Genomic DNA, 22,839 nt, shown 5'->3' with positions numbered 1-22,839 from the left:
ATAAATGTATTGGTATAAAAGTCTAGCACAACGCTTTTTCTGATAATGATTTATAGTAAAGTTCTTGCTGATTAAAATAGGTGCTGATGAGAGGTTTTTGCATAGCTGTGGAGTCAACAGATCCCTCGCTGGCAAACGAAGAGACGCCGTGCTCCTTTTGTCAGCAAATACTCCAAAGAATACAAACACACCACCGAGGTGCGGGGCGTATCCCAGACGATAAGCACCTAAATCGCCTGTTTTTCATACATAAATCATACTTTTTTAAACAACCGCGAAGATGTGTTTTCTCATTCAGAAGCAGGACGGTTTGGTAAGCGTTACAGTCTCATCACCGAGTATTATTTTAACGCACAACAGGATCTCCCAAGTACGTCACGACCCATTTAAATAGCCTCTAAGAGACGACGAAGCTATTGTTCCTCCTTTTCCTTCTCAGTCCTCTTCTCAAGACCCTCAGGAAGAAATCTGGAGACCTTTCTGCCACTTTCCTACCTCTTCTTCGCAGACATTGTGGCCTGCACTTTAACGCCGCTTCTTTCGGCTGGAGGTAATAAATGATTAGCTACAGCATAGCGGTGCAGCGTTCGTGTTGTTCTTCGCTGTACTACTCTCAGCCAACGTCTCAAAAATTAATGCAAGTGTATCAGGATCTGAAATTAACTTTTTATAGCCATAAGCAACATCCTGCTAGGAGGGGGAAAATCCTATTATAGCAGTTCTGGCATCTCGCTGCTTGTAGACTGTTAGTACGCACAAAATAAGATTTCAAATTATAAAATGGTGAATGAGAAAAGAGTTGTTCCGCATTGATTAAATATTTTTTCCTTTTCTTTTTGCTTATGAACTGATAAAGCAAAACTGGGTGATGCTCGCTCCCCTTAAATGACAGATCTATTACTAAACATCAGGCAGGAGACCAGACTGTCCAAGACTACCGACGTGATTACACAGAAGTAATTAGAAGCCCTACACATTTACAATAAACACGCGACACTGTCCTCTGGAGTTGTGCAGTAACTTCCAGGAGGATTTTTCAGAAATTATATACTCACTGTACTGTTTGAAAATACACCGCTAAGAGCCAGAATGGCTCAAAAACACTTTGATATTTGCGAGCAATTATGCCGGACTAAAACAAAGTACTTTCAATTCACTCTGCACAAAATATAACCTATCGTTACAAGGGCTTGCCTTTCAATGGCCGTGAGTTCTGGCTAGGATGGTCTTTCAGAAGTTTATTAAAAAATTACTTCTCCTGAGTAAGCAAATCACGAAGCGTCAAACAGCTGAAATTTAGAACCTATATGTGGAAAAACCTTCAGCTCCACCAAACACCCATCGCCTCCGCTAAGAGGCCATTTGCAGGGATCAGGCGAACCAGCTGTTAACCACAGGCACTTATGAATCCTTGGCGTGAGAAAATTTCCACGCTCACCGACCGTCAGCGGCAGACAACCGCAAAGAAATATTTCGGTTAAATACCAGAGAGGTGGAACAAAAAAAATCAGACCAGATTTGATAAAGGGCCCGATCCCAAATGGCAGCTTCAGCAGCAACTGGTGCTTTAAACCACAGGGCTTAATCTCTTGAACTTGAGTGCTGGGATTTCACAGCAAAGACGACCGCCCGGTCTGGCCAGCACACAGCACTCGCGGCAGCGCTCTGCTGACTGCAGAAGACACGGATGAGCTAACAGGAACGAGCTTGGATGTTGTTATTTTGATATAATGGTAATATTGGTGTTAACTTTCTGATGTTTGTGGAATGACGCCTGCTTTTATTAACCTGATTAACCTGACTATCCAAACTCTTTTGCAGATCCCACCCAAAATGACACTACTGAAAGGGTCGATGAATGGAAGACACGTTTTTACTTGGAACAGCAACTCAGGTGATTCAGTGTTCTGTAATTAAAAAAACATTTTTCCAAGGGTAATGTAAACGATACGCGCTTTACACGCACCGAAGATGCACGCTTTAAACTTCCTATTCTCGTCCCCTGCTTATCGTTCTCTTGACCTTTGCCGAAATAGATCGCCCTAACTCTTCAGGACCCTCCCCAATGCGTTTCTAACGCTGTGCATCACGCTTGCTGGCTGAAAGCACAGCTGGCAAGGGATCTAAACCCCATCGCAGGGCAAGCTCAGCCTTCTGGCTTTGCCAAGAATGACATTTCGAGGCTTTTTTTTCTTTTTAGAGAAAAAAAAGTGGTTACTGTATGGGACGCTTGCTCCCGTGTTTGTCTGCGAGTGCTTGATGACGCCACCCGTTACACTAACAGAAGGCTCCGAGCAAAACCGCCGCGAATTAGGCAGCCTAGATTTTCTTAATAAGAATTCGATTGTTAATTACAGTAAAAGATCGGAGAATTCAGCTCGCCGTCCCAGAAGGAAGCGGCAACCGAGGACACGCAGTGCCCTCTAGTGTCACCGGCTGCCGGGAGACCCCCCGCCCCCCACCCAAGCACACCGTGGGGACCCGCGAGGGGAGCCCCCCACTCGGGCACACGCGTGGGAGCAGCCCGCCCGCCCGCGCACGCGTGTCACGCGCCGATTCAACCCGTGCCCGCGCTACGCGTGCGCGCGCGGGGAGCGCTGCGGGCCGCCCGGACACGCGCCGCGGCGCGGAGCCGCGCGCCGTGCGCGGCCGCGGGCGTCACAAAGCCCGGCGGAAGCGCTCGCTGTGACGGCGACTAACGGGAGCTGCTGGAGGCGCGATACGGGCGGCGTGGGCCGAGTGGCTAAACTGGAGCGGCCAGAACAGTCAGAAGGTTTGGAATCGATCAGAAATTATAATTAAACCTGTAATGAGCGTTTTGACATCTTCCCCCCCTTTTTTTTGTTAATTGGAGGTTAACGCTATTGAGACTTTATGACGGTCCAGTATCAACAATCTTGTAACATAACTTCTACGCCTTTTAACAAATCACCTCAAACTTTACTCTCGGGATATAAAAACCAATCCCATCGCACTCTCAAAAATTTCCCTCCGACGGGAAAAATCCTACAAAACTTCAGCATGTGCTTTACTGAACCTGAAATTACAGCAGACTCACGCTGGGTTTGTTTAATTTTTCATTTTACTGCATAAACATTTGACAAAGAGAGAAAGCTATCTGTTCATCTTGTGAATGACGGCATACGTCATATGTTCATTAGCATTCACGTCTTCCGCGAAGTACAGGCAATAAAATAAGGAAACAAAGACAAAAGGTATAAAAGGACGATACAAGATGGCACCAGTTACAGGTGCATGGAACAAGCCTCGAACATTACAAAGACATATATGAGACGTCAAATAATGCATTCTTTTAATAGTGGGGGGAAAAAAAAAATTTAAAAATTGAACCCTGACAGTGCTGCCCAATTTAATTTGCATAAAAAGTGCAAGCGGCTATTTATAAATATATTCAGATTGCAAGATGTTTGTATTCTGTTTTTCCATGTAAAGCATTAATAGACATTTATTCCTGTCCTTGCATTTTAAAAAGCAATGTACATAATTAGGCTTTTACGAAAAGATTACAATGTGCATTATAAATTGATTCCTGTTTAAAGCGAAGGTGGCAAATATGCATTAGTTTAAGAGACAAATGGCTGGAAACGCAGCGTTCAGAATGACAGTAGATACGTATTTAGACACCTTACAATAACTATTAGGGTACAATTGCCGATGAAACTTTAATTGCATAAGATTCATTAAAATCTCTAAATGGCATATACACATTTAGGCTTAATTTGAGAACGTAGCCGTGAAAAATGGGTTTGGAAGTTTCTGTCGTTAGATTTTAGCAGTAATTTAGCATTCTGGAAAAGTTAGCAACAGCAACCGAAATAATTCGACCGCTTTTTAGAGCAGATGCTGCACCCATGGCTATTATCAATAAATATTTTTTCAGGAGACTTAACGGTGCTGCCGCCCAGGGGAACCCACCCCGAAGCACGAAACGGTTTGGGAGGCGGGAGGGTGAAAGAGCAGTTACATGTTACAGACGTTAAGGAATTTTTTATTATTTTCCCCTTTCACGCCCAAGGACGCCAACATCTATTTTCAGGAAGAGAAGAAAAGACAGGGTTGCTTGCCGTAGCACCGCTCGATCCCTCGTGCCCGAGGATGTCAACCCACTGCCGGGAACGTGGCACGGGGGGGTACGCGTTAGGCTGGCCGGGTAACGTTAAATTTTGCAGAGGAAAGGCGTTTCTGTGCAGCGCCGGGCGCGGCCCCGCGCGGGCACGGGCGCGGCGTGAACGGCACCAGCCAAAGAAAAGAGGAACCCGAAGACTGACGTCCCCTCCGCACTACTCGTTACCTCTGCGTTGCGCGAGGGTTAAAATCAAAACAGAGGCTTTTTTTTTTGGGACCCGGGTGCTTCTGCTGTTTGGAGCGCGCGGCTGGGACGCGCCGGCGTAGGAGGCACGGGAGGGCAGGGATGTGGCCGTGCAAGGGCGCGCGGCGAGTGCTTGCTGCTGACAGGCTGGCAAGTTTCGCTTGGGATACAGCTGGGTGGAAGAGGAATGATTGAAGGGGAGTGTGTCGATGTGCGAGAGGTCAGGGGGAAACGGGGAAGGGCTGAAACACACCTCCTGCATTACCAGCATCAATAGGTCTTTGATGCTATAGAAATTACTCCGCTCAAACTTATTAAGAATTTTATACCAATAACGTGCGCTACGTGCGATCGGGTGTGAAGATGTATACGGGCAGGGAGAGGCACAGCACAGCAAACCGTGGCATATGCCTGTGGGCATGTGGCTTACCGACTGCAAGCGGGTGCGCTTTCCTATGGGACGCGTCTCCTGAGCTACCTGATTTAGAAATATTTGTTTAAACTGCGAAAAGTTACTTCAGCATGTACGAAGGAGAAGCAGAAGGCAGAAAGATTTTTTTTTTCTTTCAAAATAAGGTATCTCGAGGAATGCGCATTATATAACTGATTTTAATTTTGTGCAGTTACAAACTATAGACTTGCTATCCCTTTCCACGGATTCATGCGAATCTACCAAATATAGTGACATTGAAATTTCAAATTTCTTTTTTTCTATAGCACTTGCTTCACAATTAGAGTATAAAACTTCACTTAGATTGTACTTAGCAGAATGCTGCAAAATATAAAAATGTATCGAGTACATACAAGAGAAGTGCAATCCAAAGCAATGCAAATAATAACTTACTTCATCATTTTCCACGCCATGCAACAAAAATCACTTTTCTCCAGCCAAATAAGGATTTAGTCTCTACTTAAACAGGACAATTGCCTTTTTTTTTTTTTTTTTTTTTTTTTTTTCCTGAAGAAAAAGAGGCAGTGGGAAGCAACACGAGAGTCTGCAGAGCAGGACAATTCTAATCGTTTTGTCTTTATTACACATTTTTCTTAGGAACACCAGCACCCATTACCCTTTCAGCAATAAAGAAGGGCTCAAACGGTGACCCCACTAAACCTGGTGCTAAGCCGTCTGCATCGCACCCGCAGCAGCCTCTCCTCAAAACACAAATGTGACAGAAAATCAGCTTTTCTGGAGGGGGACGGGGAGGCTCTATCAATTCCCTCCTCAGACTGCTGCACCAGATCACAAGTGTCGAGGAGCTCTTGATCAGGCCTTTGTTGTTTAAACACCCCATTTTACCTCAAAAGAAAAAAAAAAAAAAAAAAAAAAAGCCAGAAATAAACTTTAATGTCTTTTAAAAAATGCACGGGAGTACCTTGCACGTGATGGAAGTTTGCCAGTTAGAGGATCGGAAGGTTTTGAGCGAAGGGCAATGCCACGTATGCGCGACGCGTGGAGAGGAAGAACGTTTCGGTGTGAATGAAGTCGCGGAAAACATTTTTTAATTGCTGCGTGGTATCTGCCACATTAGCAGTATGTGGACTTTGAAAAGATCCCCCTAGCAAAACAACACAGAACCACCTCTTATCTTCAGTACCGTGCCTGTAAAATGAAAATGTCTCGGTGACACGGGAGGGAGATGACACTTCAGACATCCTCTGATTTTTCCGGTCCCTAAATACTACGGCTTTACAAACTAAAAATAAAAAACCTACGGACTTTGGAATTTCATTCTCTACACACTTGTTTTGCAAACATTTCCCCTGTGCCTGAAAAATATCACTTTTTGCCACGGAAGGTGTATCTTTCACAGGAAAACTTAAAAATACGGGTTTTTACATTGTGCTGCTCTGTTTTACTCAGACCTTATCGGTAAAAGGACTCACTCGTGTGCCTGATGCTGAAGATGCCCAGCAATCAAGCAATTATTAAACCCCATTTGAAACACTCATTCCAACACATCCAGAACATCACTTGGGGCTGCAAATATCTGCTGAGAAAAAAATCTCGCTATACGACATCCGCGGACAGCACCAGAAACTCTGGAAATACCTACATACATCTTCATCACGTTCTCTAAGGCTTTGTTTAACTGCACAGCGCTATGCACGCTACGGCTACTTTTTCTTCTACCTGAAGTAACAGATTAGATTGCTTTTCTCCATTTTAATTGCTTATCAACAATCGTGCCCCATCCTTTTTTTTTTCAAAACCGAAGCTGTTTGCAAAGGATCTCTTTTGCTACCTGAAATTTTTCGGGTCTTGTTGCCCTCCGTAGTTCACGCATATAAGCAAGCCCAGCATTTTTTTTTTTTCAACTGAATAACAGAGATAATGGGCTGCTGCGAGATACTCAGACTCTTATTTCAGAATTAAAAGCAAGTTCCACTCCCCACCTAAGAGATTATTTAGCTCATATTTAGCCTGTGCCCATCTTCTACGTTCATTGGCTCAAATATCCGCAAAAGACAGCTTAAAATAAGCGGAAAGTGTTGCAGATGCACAGTCTGTGTACAATGCAGACACACAATATATATATATATCACTCGCACAGGATATCGCTGCATATAACAAAATAAGTTATCGGCATCAATATGCACCGATTTCATTTATACACTGAAACAAAACAGAACAGATTTCCAGTTACTATCCAACTTTTTTTTTTTTTTCCCCCTGCAGATTTTTGAAATCTGTATTTGCATGTTCATCCTCTATGCTACGGGAAGCTCAGAATTCACCATCGATGCAGAACTCAGAAAAGATCCTCTGTACCAATAGATCAACGCATTCTTCTGCGATTTTAATAATGGCCTGTCCTATTACATTTGTTATTCATATAGAATAAGGATAGACAATTTTTAGGTATTATATAGCTTTCTTCTGGAATATTAGCTTTGTGGCTTTGAGAGGCCATTTTCTAAAGATCCTAATAGTCAGATGACATCTTGGGAAATGTTACATTCTCACTGCATTTGCATGATAATGAAGATGAAATTTCATATACGCTACCTGAATTATACTTATCTAAGTTTTGTTTTACCGAATGACCAAAGGAATACGCTCCCTAAGCCAAAGTATCGCAACACAATGCAATACATTATTGCTTCTGTGAAAGACACGAAACTATAATCCAAGTGATAAAAAAAAAAAAAACCCTGCGCAATTTATGTAATACGTTAATACGATCTCAGCCGCGTATCTCTGAATACTTATCTCCTTCGAAGAAAATTCTACAGCATCCAGAAAAACATCCGTAGTAGATTTTTAAAAAATGATGAAGGAATGGCTCCGTGATGCTCGGCGGGACAGGGATGCTATCGTGACGTTTTATTTTTCACCAACACGCAGTACTGTCACGCGCCCGGTGAAGTCCGTGTCAGCTTATTCACCAGGTATGAGCCACCCTTTGGGTACAACCGCGTTTCACCTGTATCTACGGGGAAGTCCATGTGTCAGATGGTTTTCTGACCACAGAAATAGGTTTGGTGTACAAAAATGAGGGGCATCTTTCCCACAGTTATCCGCGTAAGCAAATACATGGCTCTCAGAAATTGCAGTGGTGGATTTCAGAGCTCCTGAATACGGGTTGTTATTGCAGGAGGCACTGAAAAGCTCCATCCCCTACAAGGGTGAGCCAAGGGCTGCCAAACCTGGCTTTCGAAAGCCGGCCCCTGGCATCCCATGTAACACAAGGACATTGTAAGGAGGTGTTCGTCCTCTCTGATCAGCACAGAGCTGGTCAAACATCGGTCTGCTCAGCAGTTTACCTACGTGACCCATTTCGAAGTACAGCTCCACAAAGCCAAAATCCAACTGCAGCTTTATTCCGAAGATGCCATTTTAAAAAGTATTTTTGTGAGATGGAAGAGAATTTAGTACAAATCGCGCAAGTTACAAACTGACAATATTAATCTAAGCAAAGACACCAGCACAGAGAGTCTTAGATTATGTCTCAGCTTATAATTGCAAACCCTTTGAAGAGAGAGTAGTTTTGATTTTTGCTGGAAGCTATAGCATTGTTTTTTTTTTTTAAAAAAAACCGCACAGCATGGAATAAATGGTGTACATAATGGCGATTTTATTTAACATAGCTTTTCAGTACACTCTGGTCTATGCTGTGCTATAACTGCGGAAACACAGCCAAATTAAAAAAAAAAAAACCCACACAACTTATCCTTAAAAAAAAAAAAAAAAAGGAAAGGCCTATACTCAAAGGAACATCTGAATAAAATTGAGACATCTGCAGTAAAGTTTTCCCTTCTCCCTAGAATGTTTGAGATGAACTCGGCGTAACACTGCCTTCCAAGAAAAGACAGGGTGATCAATGCAGGAGCACATCAGGCTCCCTTGGACAGGCCAATCAATGCAAGAAAGAACCTTGCCCAGGGCCTTATGCAAATAGAAGCACGTCCTGCAACCCGGGGAGGGAACATGCGCAATAGATCAATGGCATCTGAAAAACCTTACAGCTATATCAGCCTCAGACAGTAAATATATAATGATGAATCCCTCACGTTCAGCCGTGAACTCTTTAAACTAGGTTATTTTCAACAGCTGGTTTAAAAAAATCTGCCGGGGCTGCAGACAGCAGCGGCAGAGAAGTGAAATAAGATTACTGAGGGTTAAATTAAAAATGCCTTTTTTCTTTTTTTTTTGAGGCTGAGAAAATATAATCTCTGTATTTTAACACCTTGTGAAATGCAGGAAGTTATGTGCTCAATGGGGTAGGGACCGAGAGGGTGTGGCTGGGGTTTTCTGTCATTATTTTGATATTTCGATTTTTTTTTTTTTACACCTACTCAACAAAGCACTTGGTGATGTAGGGAAAAATAAAAGGTTTATCATTTACAAGAACTACAATACCAGCGATCAGAGATCACAATCATCACTCTGTTGCCTGAAATATATTCTGTCAAAGAATATTGTAATTATATTTTTCATACCCTTGACTGTTTTAGGCTATGTTTTAAAGGAATTCAAGAAAACACTACGGCTCTTAAGCAAAGCAGCTGAAGTATAACATGAATGCTTCAAAAGCACTCCAAACTGGAGTAAAACTTGGTAAGGTGCACAAAGCACTCCTCATGGCCACAGGACCATACAGGTTCACCAGCGACTTGGTAACTACATCGAAACTGCTAAAATAACAAGTCTTCCCATGGAGGCTTGTGGGGAATGATTTCCTAAACATTATTCATCACCTGTTCCTGGGAAAGCGATGGGGAGAGAAAGGAGGAGGACGAAGGAACGAGCAAAAAAGCCTACCAAAACTTTTCCTCTGAAGAATCTCTGCTTTTAAAGATCACTAGCGGCTCCTAACTTCATAGCACAAAGGCATAATACTCCTGTCAGCCGGCTAGAGCCTCCCCAGGACAAAATATAATCCAGGTATCGACAAGCAAATAAAATGCCTTGGCTTAATCAAGCTTGCAAAAACCTCATGCACTTTGTATCCTGATACTGCAGGATACCGAGATTCACCAATTACGTTTAATTTGCCTCGGAAAATGGAAAAGACCGAAACATAACTAATTAAACTATTTATTTTTCATGTACTTACATGGAAATTTTACTCCTGCGTTTTGACACTTTGCATTAAAATCTCAGTTCAGTTCTGCAGTGTTAAAAGCACTATTTTCTCAATGAATACGTGTGCAAGATCTGCTTACATATTTTTACTTCATATTGCATTCAAGCAAAGCTCTTAAATAGGATTACTTTAACATTTAAACACTGGTAGTCATGCTATTATTATTAATATTAAAATACTTCACTAATATACTGAAAAAGCCCTGTAACACAGCTTCACTAGATTATAGAAAGGAAAGTTCTAGGATAAAATGCAAATACCAGCTCCTTCTTATAGTACCACAATTTTAGAGCTCCCTTCACCAGAGTATGTTTGGATTCCTTTTACTCCACCTGGATTTTAATGCCTAATATATTATTAGCTTGCAGTTCCCCTGGTTGATCCACTAAACCAGGTCTTAAAGTCTTACAAAATCTCTACTGTTCCACACAAAAGCCATACATATACTTTTCACCATAATTAACATTTAAATTAACAGTAACACAATACACTCGCGTAGTCTTATTGGTGTAAAAGCATGTCACAGAAATGGGAAAAAAAGTATGAAATAACAGTGAGACAACTTCCTTTTTTTGATGGTTCTTCCATTAAAAAAAAACAACAACAACAGATTTTAAAAAGGCCTAATATTTCACATAAAATAATCTAAATGCACTACAAAACTTGTCACGGACTAATACATGTAATTTTCCCACTTTCTTCGTCATACAAGCAAATCCAAAACTCCTACTTTTTTTCTTTATTAGTGCTCATATACACATTCAAAAAGAACTGCAGTCCCTTCAGCCTGTGATGATGTCATCTGCTGTAAGATCTCTAGCATCCAGCTGCTCTCCAAACCAATCTAGAGAGATAAGTAACAAACTAGGAAGTTGAATAAAATGCCAGGGGGTTTCATATTGTGCCTGCTGGGAAAAAAACCCAACCCATTACTCGTGTTGTTTGAACCTCCCTTCAGCCCAACGCGTGGCCATTCATAGATGCAATGACCACATCTACATGAAGTGGTGGTCTAAAAATTTCATTCTTCTGTCCTGGTACGCCACTGCCTGAAAAGAGGCACCTGCAGAGGACGAGGAAAACTGGAGGTTGCAGTACCACAGCAGAAAGATGCACCTGCCGGTAAGACCCAGAAACATGTGGATTAACTGAAATAAGAAGGAAGATGTACATTCGTAGAAGGTTTTACAAGATTAAGAAGGCACAGTCTGAAGATCACCCTGAATGGGGTGAAGAGCTAGGAAGTCTGTCCAGGAAAACAGGAGATGGGACTTTTTATTTATGCAGCAGGACTCATGGGCAGGACGGCACATGTACCAGCATCTCAGGAATTCACCTCGGGAAGCCAGAAAAGAGATGGACCGAAATGGTTTACATCAGAGAGAAGGCAAAGACTTTCAATGATGTCAGGTACTTTTCTCAGAGGTTCAGGACAGAAGACTCATCTCCCCTTACTGCTGATCAATTTCCCCAACATCTGGAAGAACTCTGGGAAGTATGAGATGGTTTGGACAGAAAACTCCTCTATGGAGGCGCATGTCTAGAGGTGACAACTGGTAACTTCTGGGAAGCTTGGGCAACCAGTGAGGAAATTAATAGGTAGGCAAGAAACTAAGCAAAACTGGTTGTCCTGGGTCCTGGAGTTAACTGTTGGGATCAACGGTCTATTCCCCACATTTCAGCTGCGTCAGGGGAGGTTTAGGTTGGGTGTGAGGGGAAATGTCTTCCCTGCCAGAGCGGTCAGGCCCTGGCACAGGCTGCCCAGAGAGGTGGGGGAGTCACCGTCCCTGGGGGGGCTCAAAACACGTGTAGATGCGGCACTTCAGGGCATGGTTTAGGAGGCCTGGGGGTGTTGGGTTGGTAGTTGGACTTGATGATCCGAGAGGTCTTTTCCAACCTTCATGATTCTGTGATTAAGGAGATGGTTGCACACAGGTGTTGCCCCATCATCTTTGATAGGCTCAGGGGCTGAAGTTTATCTGCACAGCTGAAGGTACGAGCAACGTGTTCTTTGAACACAGTCCTGTGCTTTGGCTTTTTTTTTTTCTTTCAGAGCTAGAATTTGAAATGAAAAATAAACTGACTGATAAGTACAATGTCTTGCAAAATTTAAAACAGTTGAAATGATGCAGGCAAACATACTAATACAAAGGAATTTATTGAGCCAGAAGGAAGTTTCTAGTCAGATATAGGGATAGATGCCAAATATGGTTTTATTTAACATCTTCATTAATGATCTGGAATTAATTAAATTTGCAGGTGACATTAAAGTGGGAGAAACTGCCAAGAGAAGTAAAGCACGAAAGAAATACAAAACGAGCTTCCGAGACTCATAGACCTGTAGCACAAAAGGGATCGTTCTGACAATCTAGTCTGTCAACCCGCGCAACAAGGGCCGCAACGCGGCTAGATTTGGTTTGGAAGAACGTGAGGTAACACTGCTGGGGGAGGCGGGAATCATCTACTACATTCAGTACCACTGGGGAAAGAGAAACTGAGAGCCCTAAAATACTCTGGGGGATGCAGGAACATCAGCGGGTACCAAATTCAAAGAAACTTTGGAAAAAAAAAATCTAGTACTTTCTTGGCTGCATTGACCAAAAGTGCTGCAGAGCTGAATGAAGGTACTGAAGTTCACCTTGAGCTAACTATAGTAACTGCTCTTAAAATACAGAGTTCGATTCTCAGCATACTACCAGAGAAATGTTGACAAATAGTACTGGATTCAGACAGGAGTACAATGAAAAAAGAGAGGAAAAAAAGACCTAGTTATATATAGTTGGGCAACAAGAGAACAAGAGGATAGAAGTATGAGAACAATTGCTAAAGTTCAGAAAGCTCTTTTTACCGAAATCTAAAAATAAATGTTCACTGTGCATGGAATTTAAAACAATGCAAAGGAATTATAAAAATATACAGCTAGTGAGATGATGTAACTCTAGAAAAGTCTCTGCAAAGAAATATAGAAAGTGCTGTGCCTTCAATCTCCAAATCCCATAGGACACAAATGCGTTTCCAAGTAACTGGATTTCCAAGTGACCCTAACTTTTACCCATCTCCATCTCCTCTGTTCAGTTTAGAGCATTCCAACTTTGGCGTCAAACTAGAAGATTAATATGAACGGATGTAAAGTAATGATGGGTGGTGCCAGCAATTAGGACTCCGTGTATCGTTCCCGTCCATGAAACATTGCCCTTCTCATTTTGGAAGAAATGGGGAAGGGGCATATGTAGGGCTAGACTCAGACCATGGACTGAGCTGAGTGATGCATGAGATATTACATTAGCAAATGATTAAGAGGAAGCAAAAAGTAATGCGGCGGAGCAAGTTATCTAGAGCTCTATCTAGGTGATGAGGTTATCACCTCATCATAGGTGATGAGGAGGGATTGATATTCAAAACATGAGCCTGTCCTGGAATTGGCCAACGCTCAGGCTTTCGTTGCAGCCATCCTCTTCTCTCATCCAGTAGGGAGGCTGAGAGGGCTGGGGATGAATCAGAAAGGGGATGCCTACATGGCATTTAAACTAAAACACCAAAAAATGACAAAGGACACGCAGCGATGCTGCTCTGAACTGCTTGGAAATCGTTCATCATTCCTCTGCCTCTTCCCGTTAGATGATCCGTCCAGACTTCAAGCTCTTCAGGACAAGGCCCACCTGTGTGATTGCCACTGCAGTGCAAATGGATAATAACAATAACTGGCAGCAAATGAAATAATGATGCCAGCCTACACTTCTCAGCTTATTTATTTAGGCTGAGAGTGGCCTAAAATGTTTATCTGCTCTGTGTTAAAATGGGCAATATATGCATATAAATATATATATGTATATTAGTGTGTATACACAGACGCGCACACACACTTTTTGCATGTATACATCAGTAAAAGCCAGACGTGATCAAGAAGTTGCTCCCAGAACAGCAGGCAGTGACGTGTATTAAGATACCTCAGTATTTTTTGCTCAGTCCATCATTTAATTTCCTTACTGCTGCCACCCCTCACCATGGGACCTGAGATCCCTGTTGCTTTCTGCTGCAAGCTGAAGCTTGGGCATTTCAGAAAGCATCAGCAAACATGAGTCCATGACTTCCAGAAACAAAAAGGAGGGAAAAAAGTTGTTTGCAAACATTGGTGTTTGGGGGTTTGTCCTGGTTTTGGTTCAAACTCAGCGCTTCCAGAGGATTGAGCCTGGAGTCAGAGAGGCACCAACTCCTGTAAAATTAATCCAAACTGGGTTCAGTTGTTTGTGGCTGAAAACACACACCTGCACACACCGGCTTTCACAGGAACACAGACTGCTGGGTCATACCAAGGGCTGATGGTCTCAGCCAATTACTCACATAACTCTTGCCATGTGTGGGTCACGCTGGGTAGCAGCTTTGCCCCAGTCCTACTGTTCCCAAACAGGCCTTCCTCATCCAACGGTGAGAAAGCTAATTCCACCCTAAATTTATTCATGACCAGTTTTAATCCATTTGTTCCTGTGCCAACATTGTTCTTTGGCTTACACGGCTCTCCCTCCCGCTGTTTACTCTCCCGCTGTATTTGCAGAGTGCTCTCAATCCCTCTAAGCTTCCCTTCGCCAGGCTGAACAAGCCATGCTTTTTAAACTCTGCTTCTGTAGCAAATACAGAATAGACTCCAAACCTTCTTTTTCTTCAACGGCTACCAAAGCTAATGTAAGAGCACTAGCAGATTACGCAGCTCTTATTAAGATTGATAAACCCAGAAGGTGTGTGTACTGTTTCTACAGCTATATGGATTCTGGTGTTCACGGCAGATAGGATCATCTCCTCGTGGCACCACATCACGGTGCGTCCACGTATCCTCCATCGTTTCTAGTGAAATCGGCTCTCCATCGCTATGAGCCTACTGATACCTCTTCCCCATATCTCTTCCGGACTGAGTTAATCTTCCCGAATGTCTCAGATTACCTCAGATTAATCTCACCAGCATGCTGGCTGGCACTAACACTCCCATTCCTAGGATGGAAAGAGTGAACAAGTCAGAGGATCACGTTTGGCTCTTCTGTTGTGTTACCAGGCCATTAATGTACAGCCATCAGCAATGAAGCTGCACATCCAAGGGCTCCTCCATCCCTGCTGCTCCCCCTTGATGAGATCACCCTTCACACACAAATGCAGGTGACTACCCAGTCAACGCCTAACTGTCCTGAAGTTTGTATTATTCCCTTTAATTTCCATTGCTGCAGAAATTCTATTTCTGAATACGAACGGTGACTTTACCACTTCATGCCAGGGGCCAATTCCATCAGCACATACTTTGTATGCCCATGTCAGCAACAGAAATACTAAAAGAAGTTTGCCCCAAGGGTAGTGACCCTAGTCCTGTCCAACCCTCGTTACACAACCCACTGCTGTTTCTCCATTAGCTCCTCTTGTCCACCCTCATTCTCGTTTGACCTTCTTCAGATGAACAAGCATTTTTCCAAGAAGAACAAACTATAGGTGAAATAAATAACCAAATAGAATTAAGACCCTGTTTTTAATTTCAGACTTACTCGTCGGAGTCCCTACCTCAGTCAGACCTGACGCGAAGAGGTGCTAATGTAAGTGTACAACACAGAAGAAGGTGAGACCTGAAACAGGTAGAGTTGGGTGAGATGATTTGTCCAAAGACATATAGCCCAAGTCACCATATACCTACAAGACCTCACCCCTGCTCTCCCAATGGACATTCGACATTTAAGGAATGCCCTCTTTTTTTTTTTTCAGTTTAATGCTCACAACGCCTTGAAGCACAGCGATATTTTGCTTTGTTTCTTCACAATACGGATCTTGGCCACCAAGTGTTTTGTTTCTCAGCTCTCTACTTCCAGCTCTGTCCCACGTTTCCTACGATCATCACAGATCTTGTGTTATTTCTGCCACACATCAGTAGACGTATTTCAATGCAATATGTCAGCCAGGGGAATTAAGAGTTGTATATCCACCATACCTGCTCTATGCTTATCAATTCTTGAGCCAAACTAAACATAAAAAGAAGGTAGATAGATATATTTATGTAAGTGTATATAAATAAAAAGCCGGATACAACTAACGATTCAATCAGAAATTTCAGGAAATTAAATTAATGAAAAGCTAATGACAGGTTCACAGCCCAGTCATTAAGGCTTTTAAATTGCGTTTTGCCTGTGTCGGAATACTGACGCAGCCCCAGAGACTCCCAGGTAGCTCAGCAGGTGTCCGTTTATCATCATTATTATTATGGCACCTATCAGCTCTAGCCAGGGTCAGGTCCTTGCTGTACTCAGCACAATACAACAAAATGAAGTGGCAGTGTATCGCAGAGCGTATCTGAAAATGATGGACCTAAAATTATTTCAAGTGGACAAAATTGGCTGATTTTGATGGAATTAGGACGTTACAGTGGGTACAGTAATTTGAACAGTGTGTTTTAAGGGCTCTCATTTTAACAAAGCTGCCTAAAAATACACACACACATACTTTTATCTACACCTTTGTGCAAACTGTCAACATATACATCCAACATTTTAGCCAACAAAGACCATAATGAATAGTTTCTCATCTGCTCAAAGACAAAGAACCTACTTTCCTTCTCCTAATTTAATTATATTACATTCCCCCGTGCGCTTTGTATTTTTACAGCAGTATGAATGCTGTAAGCTGGCGATACCACTACCGATTCTCACAATTTTGTCACGATTCCCATTATATTTGGTGGATTTTTTCCTTAAAGACATTAGTTAACTAAAATTAAAACAAACCAGCTACACTGCGTGCTCAGAAGGTGCCGAGGAAACCCTTGAAAATACAAAGCCTAAGGTCTCATGAATATAGGAGGCGAACAGGAGAAATCTGCCACAAAATCCTTTTTTTTTTTTTTTTTAAATCTCAGGATACTGAATACCTAATTGACAATTTTGAAAGCTTAGATTTAACAATTCCTCTCATGATTCCAAAATGAGTAGTTGTCATGTGTTTTTTACAATGATGGACGCGGCTAGTTTTACATGTCACGCAGCATCCTGGGACCACCCTTCCTGTCCCCTCTACGTGCAGCCAGGCCCTGATGCCGCTGTCAGATCTGCAGGGGATGGCCAGAGCACTCAGGTAGGCACGGGGGCACAATATATCTTTTCTCCTGCGCAGGTCCTTCATGCAGGCAATGCCAAGGGAAAACATTCTTTTTAAAGCAAAATAATTGTAAACCCACAAAATTTGGCAGAAAAAACTCAAAGGAGGCGTTGTACCAGAAACTTATTTTCTGTAAACTAAATATAAAATTGACTCCATCAACTTGAAATTCTCACTTTCTGTTAAATTTCATAAAATTATTATAAGCTAGGAGTTGGGAAAGTTCCACAATTTACCGTCAACTACAGCAAGCTGCTTCTGAAAATAAATCCTCGACTACACTGTGTAAGGGATAACAGAAGTAAGACGCTGAGATGTGTTCATGAATCATGGCTTGTGTTTTTCAAAATCGGTAATTAGCAGAACACAGTGACCCAACCACTATTTTTAGTGCTGTGTATTCAAAAAGCAATTTACTTGTAGATATTATTAGATGCACATTTAATTTCAAACCACAATTACACAAAGTTTTAATTACTAAATATTAAGATACATTTTAGCATATGGTTTATGATTAGCATTTGTAATTCAAGCTATAAACAATACAACTAATTACATTTATTGGTGGAACTTTACTTCCCACACATGTTCAATCACTTTCAATTATTCCCCTAGTAATCTATGACCCAGCAAGGTACAGAAATCGTGTGCCTACGTTGCAGTAACTGGGTAACAGTTTCTGTGCGTTCAGGCGTGGTATTACAGACTCACCCTGTTTTTCTTAACATCAGGCAATCACAGACATGCAAAAATGCAGATTAAAAAGCTGCAAAGACCAATAAAAATGTTAGATGCTGTGGCATGTATTTGAAAATTGCAGCCAAGTTTTTACTGGTTTGTTTAATGAAGGACTTCCAAACCATAGCCTGATTTTTATGGTGAGATAAAATTCGGAATGAAGAACAGGTTTGGCCACCAAAGGTTTGTAAGCAAAAACGTTCCTCCTTTTATACCTGTTTCACATGCGATGGTCATATGTGCTCTTTTTTGAGTTTCCCACCAAAATGCATGGTCACAACCCAGCGCTGGAGTCCGGAGACCTGCAGAGCAAAGGGACGAGGCAAAGCAGAGCTGCTTTTCCCCCGCCAGCACCTTTAGCAGCCCCACACAAAGGGGGCACCTGGACGCGTCCTGCCCCTGCAAGGGCCAACACTTCCCCGCGCGGCCCCAGGAGAGCAGCAGCTCTTCCCACATGATGGTATGAGCTAACACGAAGGAGTTTTTGCTTCATATCAGGTTTCGCTGGGTTTCTCTGCTTAACGCCAGCACGTCAGGCTTTCATCGAGAGCCTTGCGCCGTGACGAAGTGATGGGCTGGGGAATCTCTGTGATCGAGGTGACTGCAGGCCACTGGGACAGACCTTGCAGCGATGAACTTGCAAAGTGAATTTAAAAGATATTCATTGAAAACGCAAATGTTTTTGGACTTCTTTGCTTGTTTTCTTTTTCCCTGTGGGCACAATAAAATGCAGAGGGCCCAGGCGGAATCCTTCGCTCCAAATGAGAGACATATGCTTCACAGTGCTCCCTTATAGGAGGCGCGGATGCAGAAGGAGCAGCTGTGCAACAGGTCTCCGTAACTACTGTAACCTACAATTTTACGAATCAGTTGACCCCAAATTCTTGCATAGCAAGTGTAGAGGTGGTACGGTTACTATACGGTGTAGCGGCTCTATCGCCCTCACCATCATCTCCCCCACGCAGAGCAGGAAAGAAAGTGAAGTGATCGAACATGTATTTGTCACAAGACAGTAATTGCCCATCAGCTGCTCCAGTTCTTATTTTTTGAGCTCTTTGCAATTACTAAGTGCCATATGGATATAAAGTTGAAGAGAAAGGAGATCGTAACAAAATAAAATCTTACAAATTAATATTGTGATAGAACAGTCCAAGGTTTATTTCAATGACATCTGCATCTGTGTAGGCATTATTTAATTAAATGGCTTTCAGTGGAGCCCAGACACCAAACCACCTCTTCCAAAACCAGGTGTTAATATCCTGTGATTTTTTTAAAGAACAATCAGGCTACATTAAATATACTTCTCAGGTCTAGTTTTGCATGTCAGATATGTGATGTGCCAATGGTTATATATTATATTCTTCCTCTCAGGCATGCATCTCCTGCAGAGACAGCAGACTACAGAAGCTGACCCTTACTGAGACCATCTTGTCTCTCTGACAAAGCTCCTTTTTAACTTCTTACTTACTGGTTGCTTCCTGCGATGGATAAAAACTTTAGCTCAGCTTGTGATAATTTCACAGGCCCTGAGCACCCTGACCCTGGAAGCCCCAAGGTCAGAAGTCAAGTCTTGTTCTGAAACATCTGTGTGCTTCATATTAAAGTAGAACAAAAGTGAAGGAATATCCACCAGTGTGACAAGAGAAACAGGCAAAATGGGAATGACACGTTGGTCATCTGTTACCCATGCCACCTCAAGCCATTGACTGAGATGTGATGGAAAAACTCCCCAAGCCTCCTTCGAATAAGCGCTTTGTTTAGGAAACACTGAGAAAGGTCTCCTGTGGATTATTATTCCTGCCCTGTGCTAAGCATATGCATCTGTAGGGCGTCCAGCGGCCCAAGCAACGTGGCTTTACAAAACCTACAGAAATTCTGCTAACGCTTCGCTTTGGACAGACGAGGCACACCAGAACAACCTGGGCTGAAACACAGGGCAGCTGAAAATCACAGCTCGGGGAAGCCAAGGCAGAAGAGATGCTCCTCACCCATCCAAGGAGCAACAGGCACACACTACACAACCCTTTGCATGCCCGAATTTGTGGTTATAGAAGGAATTATACATCCTCACTAATGTGATCTCTTAAAAATTCAGTTTTGAGACTATTTATTGACCTGGTAATAAAATACCTGTGGAAAATGATCAGCTGAACTGTTCTCAAGTCTCAAATCCGTACGCATCATATGTATTTCAAAAATACTCTTCTGGAAGCACAGGCAAAATCAAAATGGCCTTAACTTCTACAAATGGAAAGGGCTAACAAAAAATCTTAAATTCTTAAAATAATATAAGTTGTCCTGCTCCAGATTCTTCTTGCTACTCAGAGCAGCACAAGATTAAAAACAAAACACTCATGCACACTTTTTCTTAACTGAGGCATTCAAGAACCACTTTTAATGACTTTCAGTTAAAGTACCATGCTATAGACAAAAGATGTACATACACGTCTGCTGATTCCTGTGTCTGCAACAAAACCAACCGCAGTGTTCTGCAACTTACGTTTCCACAATAAACAGGACTTTTTTTTTTTTCTTATTCAATAAAACACATCCTGATTACACCAGAATTTTGCAATTAAGTGAGGAGAGGACAGCGACACTTGAAGAACGGTACACAAGTTCCACAGGCAACTTCGTGCTCCATATGAGGTCAACGAATTTGCCTTTAGAGAAAAGGGTTAAGGACTGACAGACTGGACGTTCAGCAGTCCCAGCACCTGGCGTGGGGCTGCTTTACACCGCGCAGCGTCCTCCCCACCTCTGATCACTGCACAGTTTATCCAGAGCCTAATAAAAGGCAAAAAAAAGTCTTCCCAGCAACTTCTGCAGACCTCTGTGGAATAACTGCAAAATCGGGTAACACCCCCAAATTTCCCCTCACGTTTAGTTCCAATCTGTATACAAAAAGGTGTATTAGTTAATGTGACTTTGCTTTAAAACTGTGTTTTTATGCTCTCAGTCTTTACCTCCAGTCTTTCTGCCCCAATGCAGAAACTCACTGAGTGCTGCCTTTCGGTACGTAGTCTGGACAAGGAGGATCTGAAACACTTCGTTTTCCCACAGCCCTTCAGGTTTGTACATGCTTGGGAACTTATTGTCTTAACACAAAACCAGAGAAAAATGCAGTGACCTTCCAGCTGCAAAGAAATCCTCACAGATCTGTATCTGACCACTGGTTCAAAGTTGTTCCTAAATGGCTTGCTTTCAAGAAGCTGATCACAAAGAATGTAGAAATTCCGTGAAAGACTTCAGGAAAGAAGGCAATGGAGAAGTCACACTTACCAACTCTACAAAGGCAAGTCCACCATAACTGTGAGCAACAAAAAACACGTTCTCTGCAGCTGACTGGGAAATAAAATGGTCCCAAACATAAATTGCATGTTCTTCAGGAGATCCATTATCCTGCGGAAAGAAATTACATTTGCGACAATTACCTTTTAAAAACTGGCAATTCTGTCTAAAAGCCACGTGTTCCTATATGTTAAATTGTTTTGTTAAAACAAACCTCAAACGAATACACTCTAGTGTCAAAAAAAGAACATATTCGTTTGTCTAAATAGAAGAAATTTAAGATTGCAGTTTAAAGGCAGTAAAACTGTTGCTTTATGGCAGCTTGTTTTAATAAATACAACAAAAATTATGCATCTGCAAAATTTTGTCTAAATACCATGATGGCAATTCAGCTAAACAGAGGCATTCAAAGAAATTATGAGCCACTGCTCTGATTTTCATTCTTTTGACAACTCTTTGTCAAATGTTTGTTCACTGATGGTTTGTTTGAGGTAGTTAAGCCTTAGTCTGATAAAACAAATAAAAACAAGCAGGAACAACATAAATATAATTTCAGTCTTCACAATTTTTTCATATTACAGGCCAACAGAAATCTGCCAAAGATTAAAATTATGGTATTTGCAACTACTCTTTTAAATGCTAGTTTTTGCAACACAGACTATGAGACACAGCGCAGATAAAACACCTCTTGACTGCTTAAACATTAGACGTTGCTTTGGAGTCTCTGGTAGTTAGGGGAGTGTTTTTTCTTATTTTTGAACAAGAATTTGTGAATGCCAGTCAGCGGAAGAGTCACTGAAGGCACTGGGGCGATTTACACTGGTTTTAGTACCCTCTCCTCAAACATTGGGATTGTGCACTCCCACCTCTACCCTAGAGGCTCTCGCAAAGCCCTGTAACCCCTCTATATTTTACTGATTTCTCAGGTTGTCCATGTCGTAACTACAAATCTGTGCCGTCTCAGGTGACGAGAGTAAGATGCTCTGCTAGGTCCCCTGCCCCACCAGGATTTCACACCTCTCTAGGACAACGCTGCAGGCTCTTCCCAGGCTCTCTTGTGCCAGAAAGAGCTGATCAGTCGAGGTCACGACATTGCCTAAAATTTGCATCCCTCTCCCCTTTGCGCTGCTCCACCAACAACTTCGTACCTTTGGGTGACCCAGGCATAGACCTCAGTTCCTTGGGGAAAATAAAGCAAAAACCAGTAAAAGCCACTGGCAATCGGATGATGTTAATTACTGCGTGATTTACTGTACATTTACCAAGAACATTGAAGTGATTTAGGTCTTGGTTCCATTCTGAAACACAATTTTGGGAATTTAAGCTCTTATGAGTCTCTAGAATCAATGAGAAGACAGACAACTAAACAACGTGGTGGATTTAGCTTTTACTTCTATTCTCGTCCCTAATCTAAGTAAGAGTGAGATGGCTACAAATCTTTATGGATCCAGACCCAAAGCTTTTAAAACAATTATATGCTTCTAAAATTTTTTTTTCTCTAAGGTAACGGCGATTAAAACATATTTATCCAATTTGCCAAAAAGCAACAAAGGTATTCTTCTTAATCCTGGACAGATTCTGCTCTTGACTGACCATGACACAACATAGTTTTAACTAATTATGCATCAACTATAGTAAACCACCTCAGTGTGAGAAAGGGCTTATTTTCTTTCAACACTGTTTTGAAATTTGACTGTAGAGATAGGTAAAGGAGGTAAAGACTCCTCCCTTTGTGAGGAAAGAGGGAAGATTTTCAAAAGAAATTTCATAAAG

At 42.2% G+C, this 22,839-nt stretch overlaps 1 protein-coding gene across 1 annotated transcript in view; it reads right to left on the bottom strand.

The window, feature by feature from the left end:
• ARB2A (ARB2 cotranscriptional regulator A) overlaps positions 1-22,839 on the bottom strand; it is a 275,407-nt gene that overhangs the window by 94,038 nt on the left and 158,530 nt on the right. Inside the window, exon 8 of the mRNA XM_075078204.1 lies at positions 21,058-21,177. Coding sequence (XP_074934305.1) covers positions 21,058-21,177 — 120 coding nt within the window. The remainder of the gene's footprint in view (positions 1-21,057; positions 21,178-22,839) is intronic.

The sequence above is a fragment of the Phalacrocorax aristotelis genome, chromosome Z (genome assembly GCF_949628215.1).
Source record: "Phalacrocorax aristotelis chromosome Z, bGulAri2.1, whole genome shotgun sequence".
Classification (NCBI taxonomy): domain Eukaryota; kingdom Metazoa; phylum Chordata; class Aves; order Suliformes; family Phalacrocoracidae; genus Phalacrocorax; species Phalacrocorax aristotelis.
This window is presented reverse-complemented; position numbering and strand designations above follow the sequence as displayed.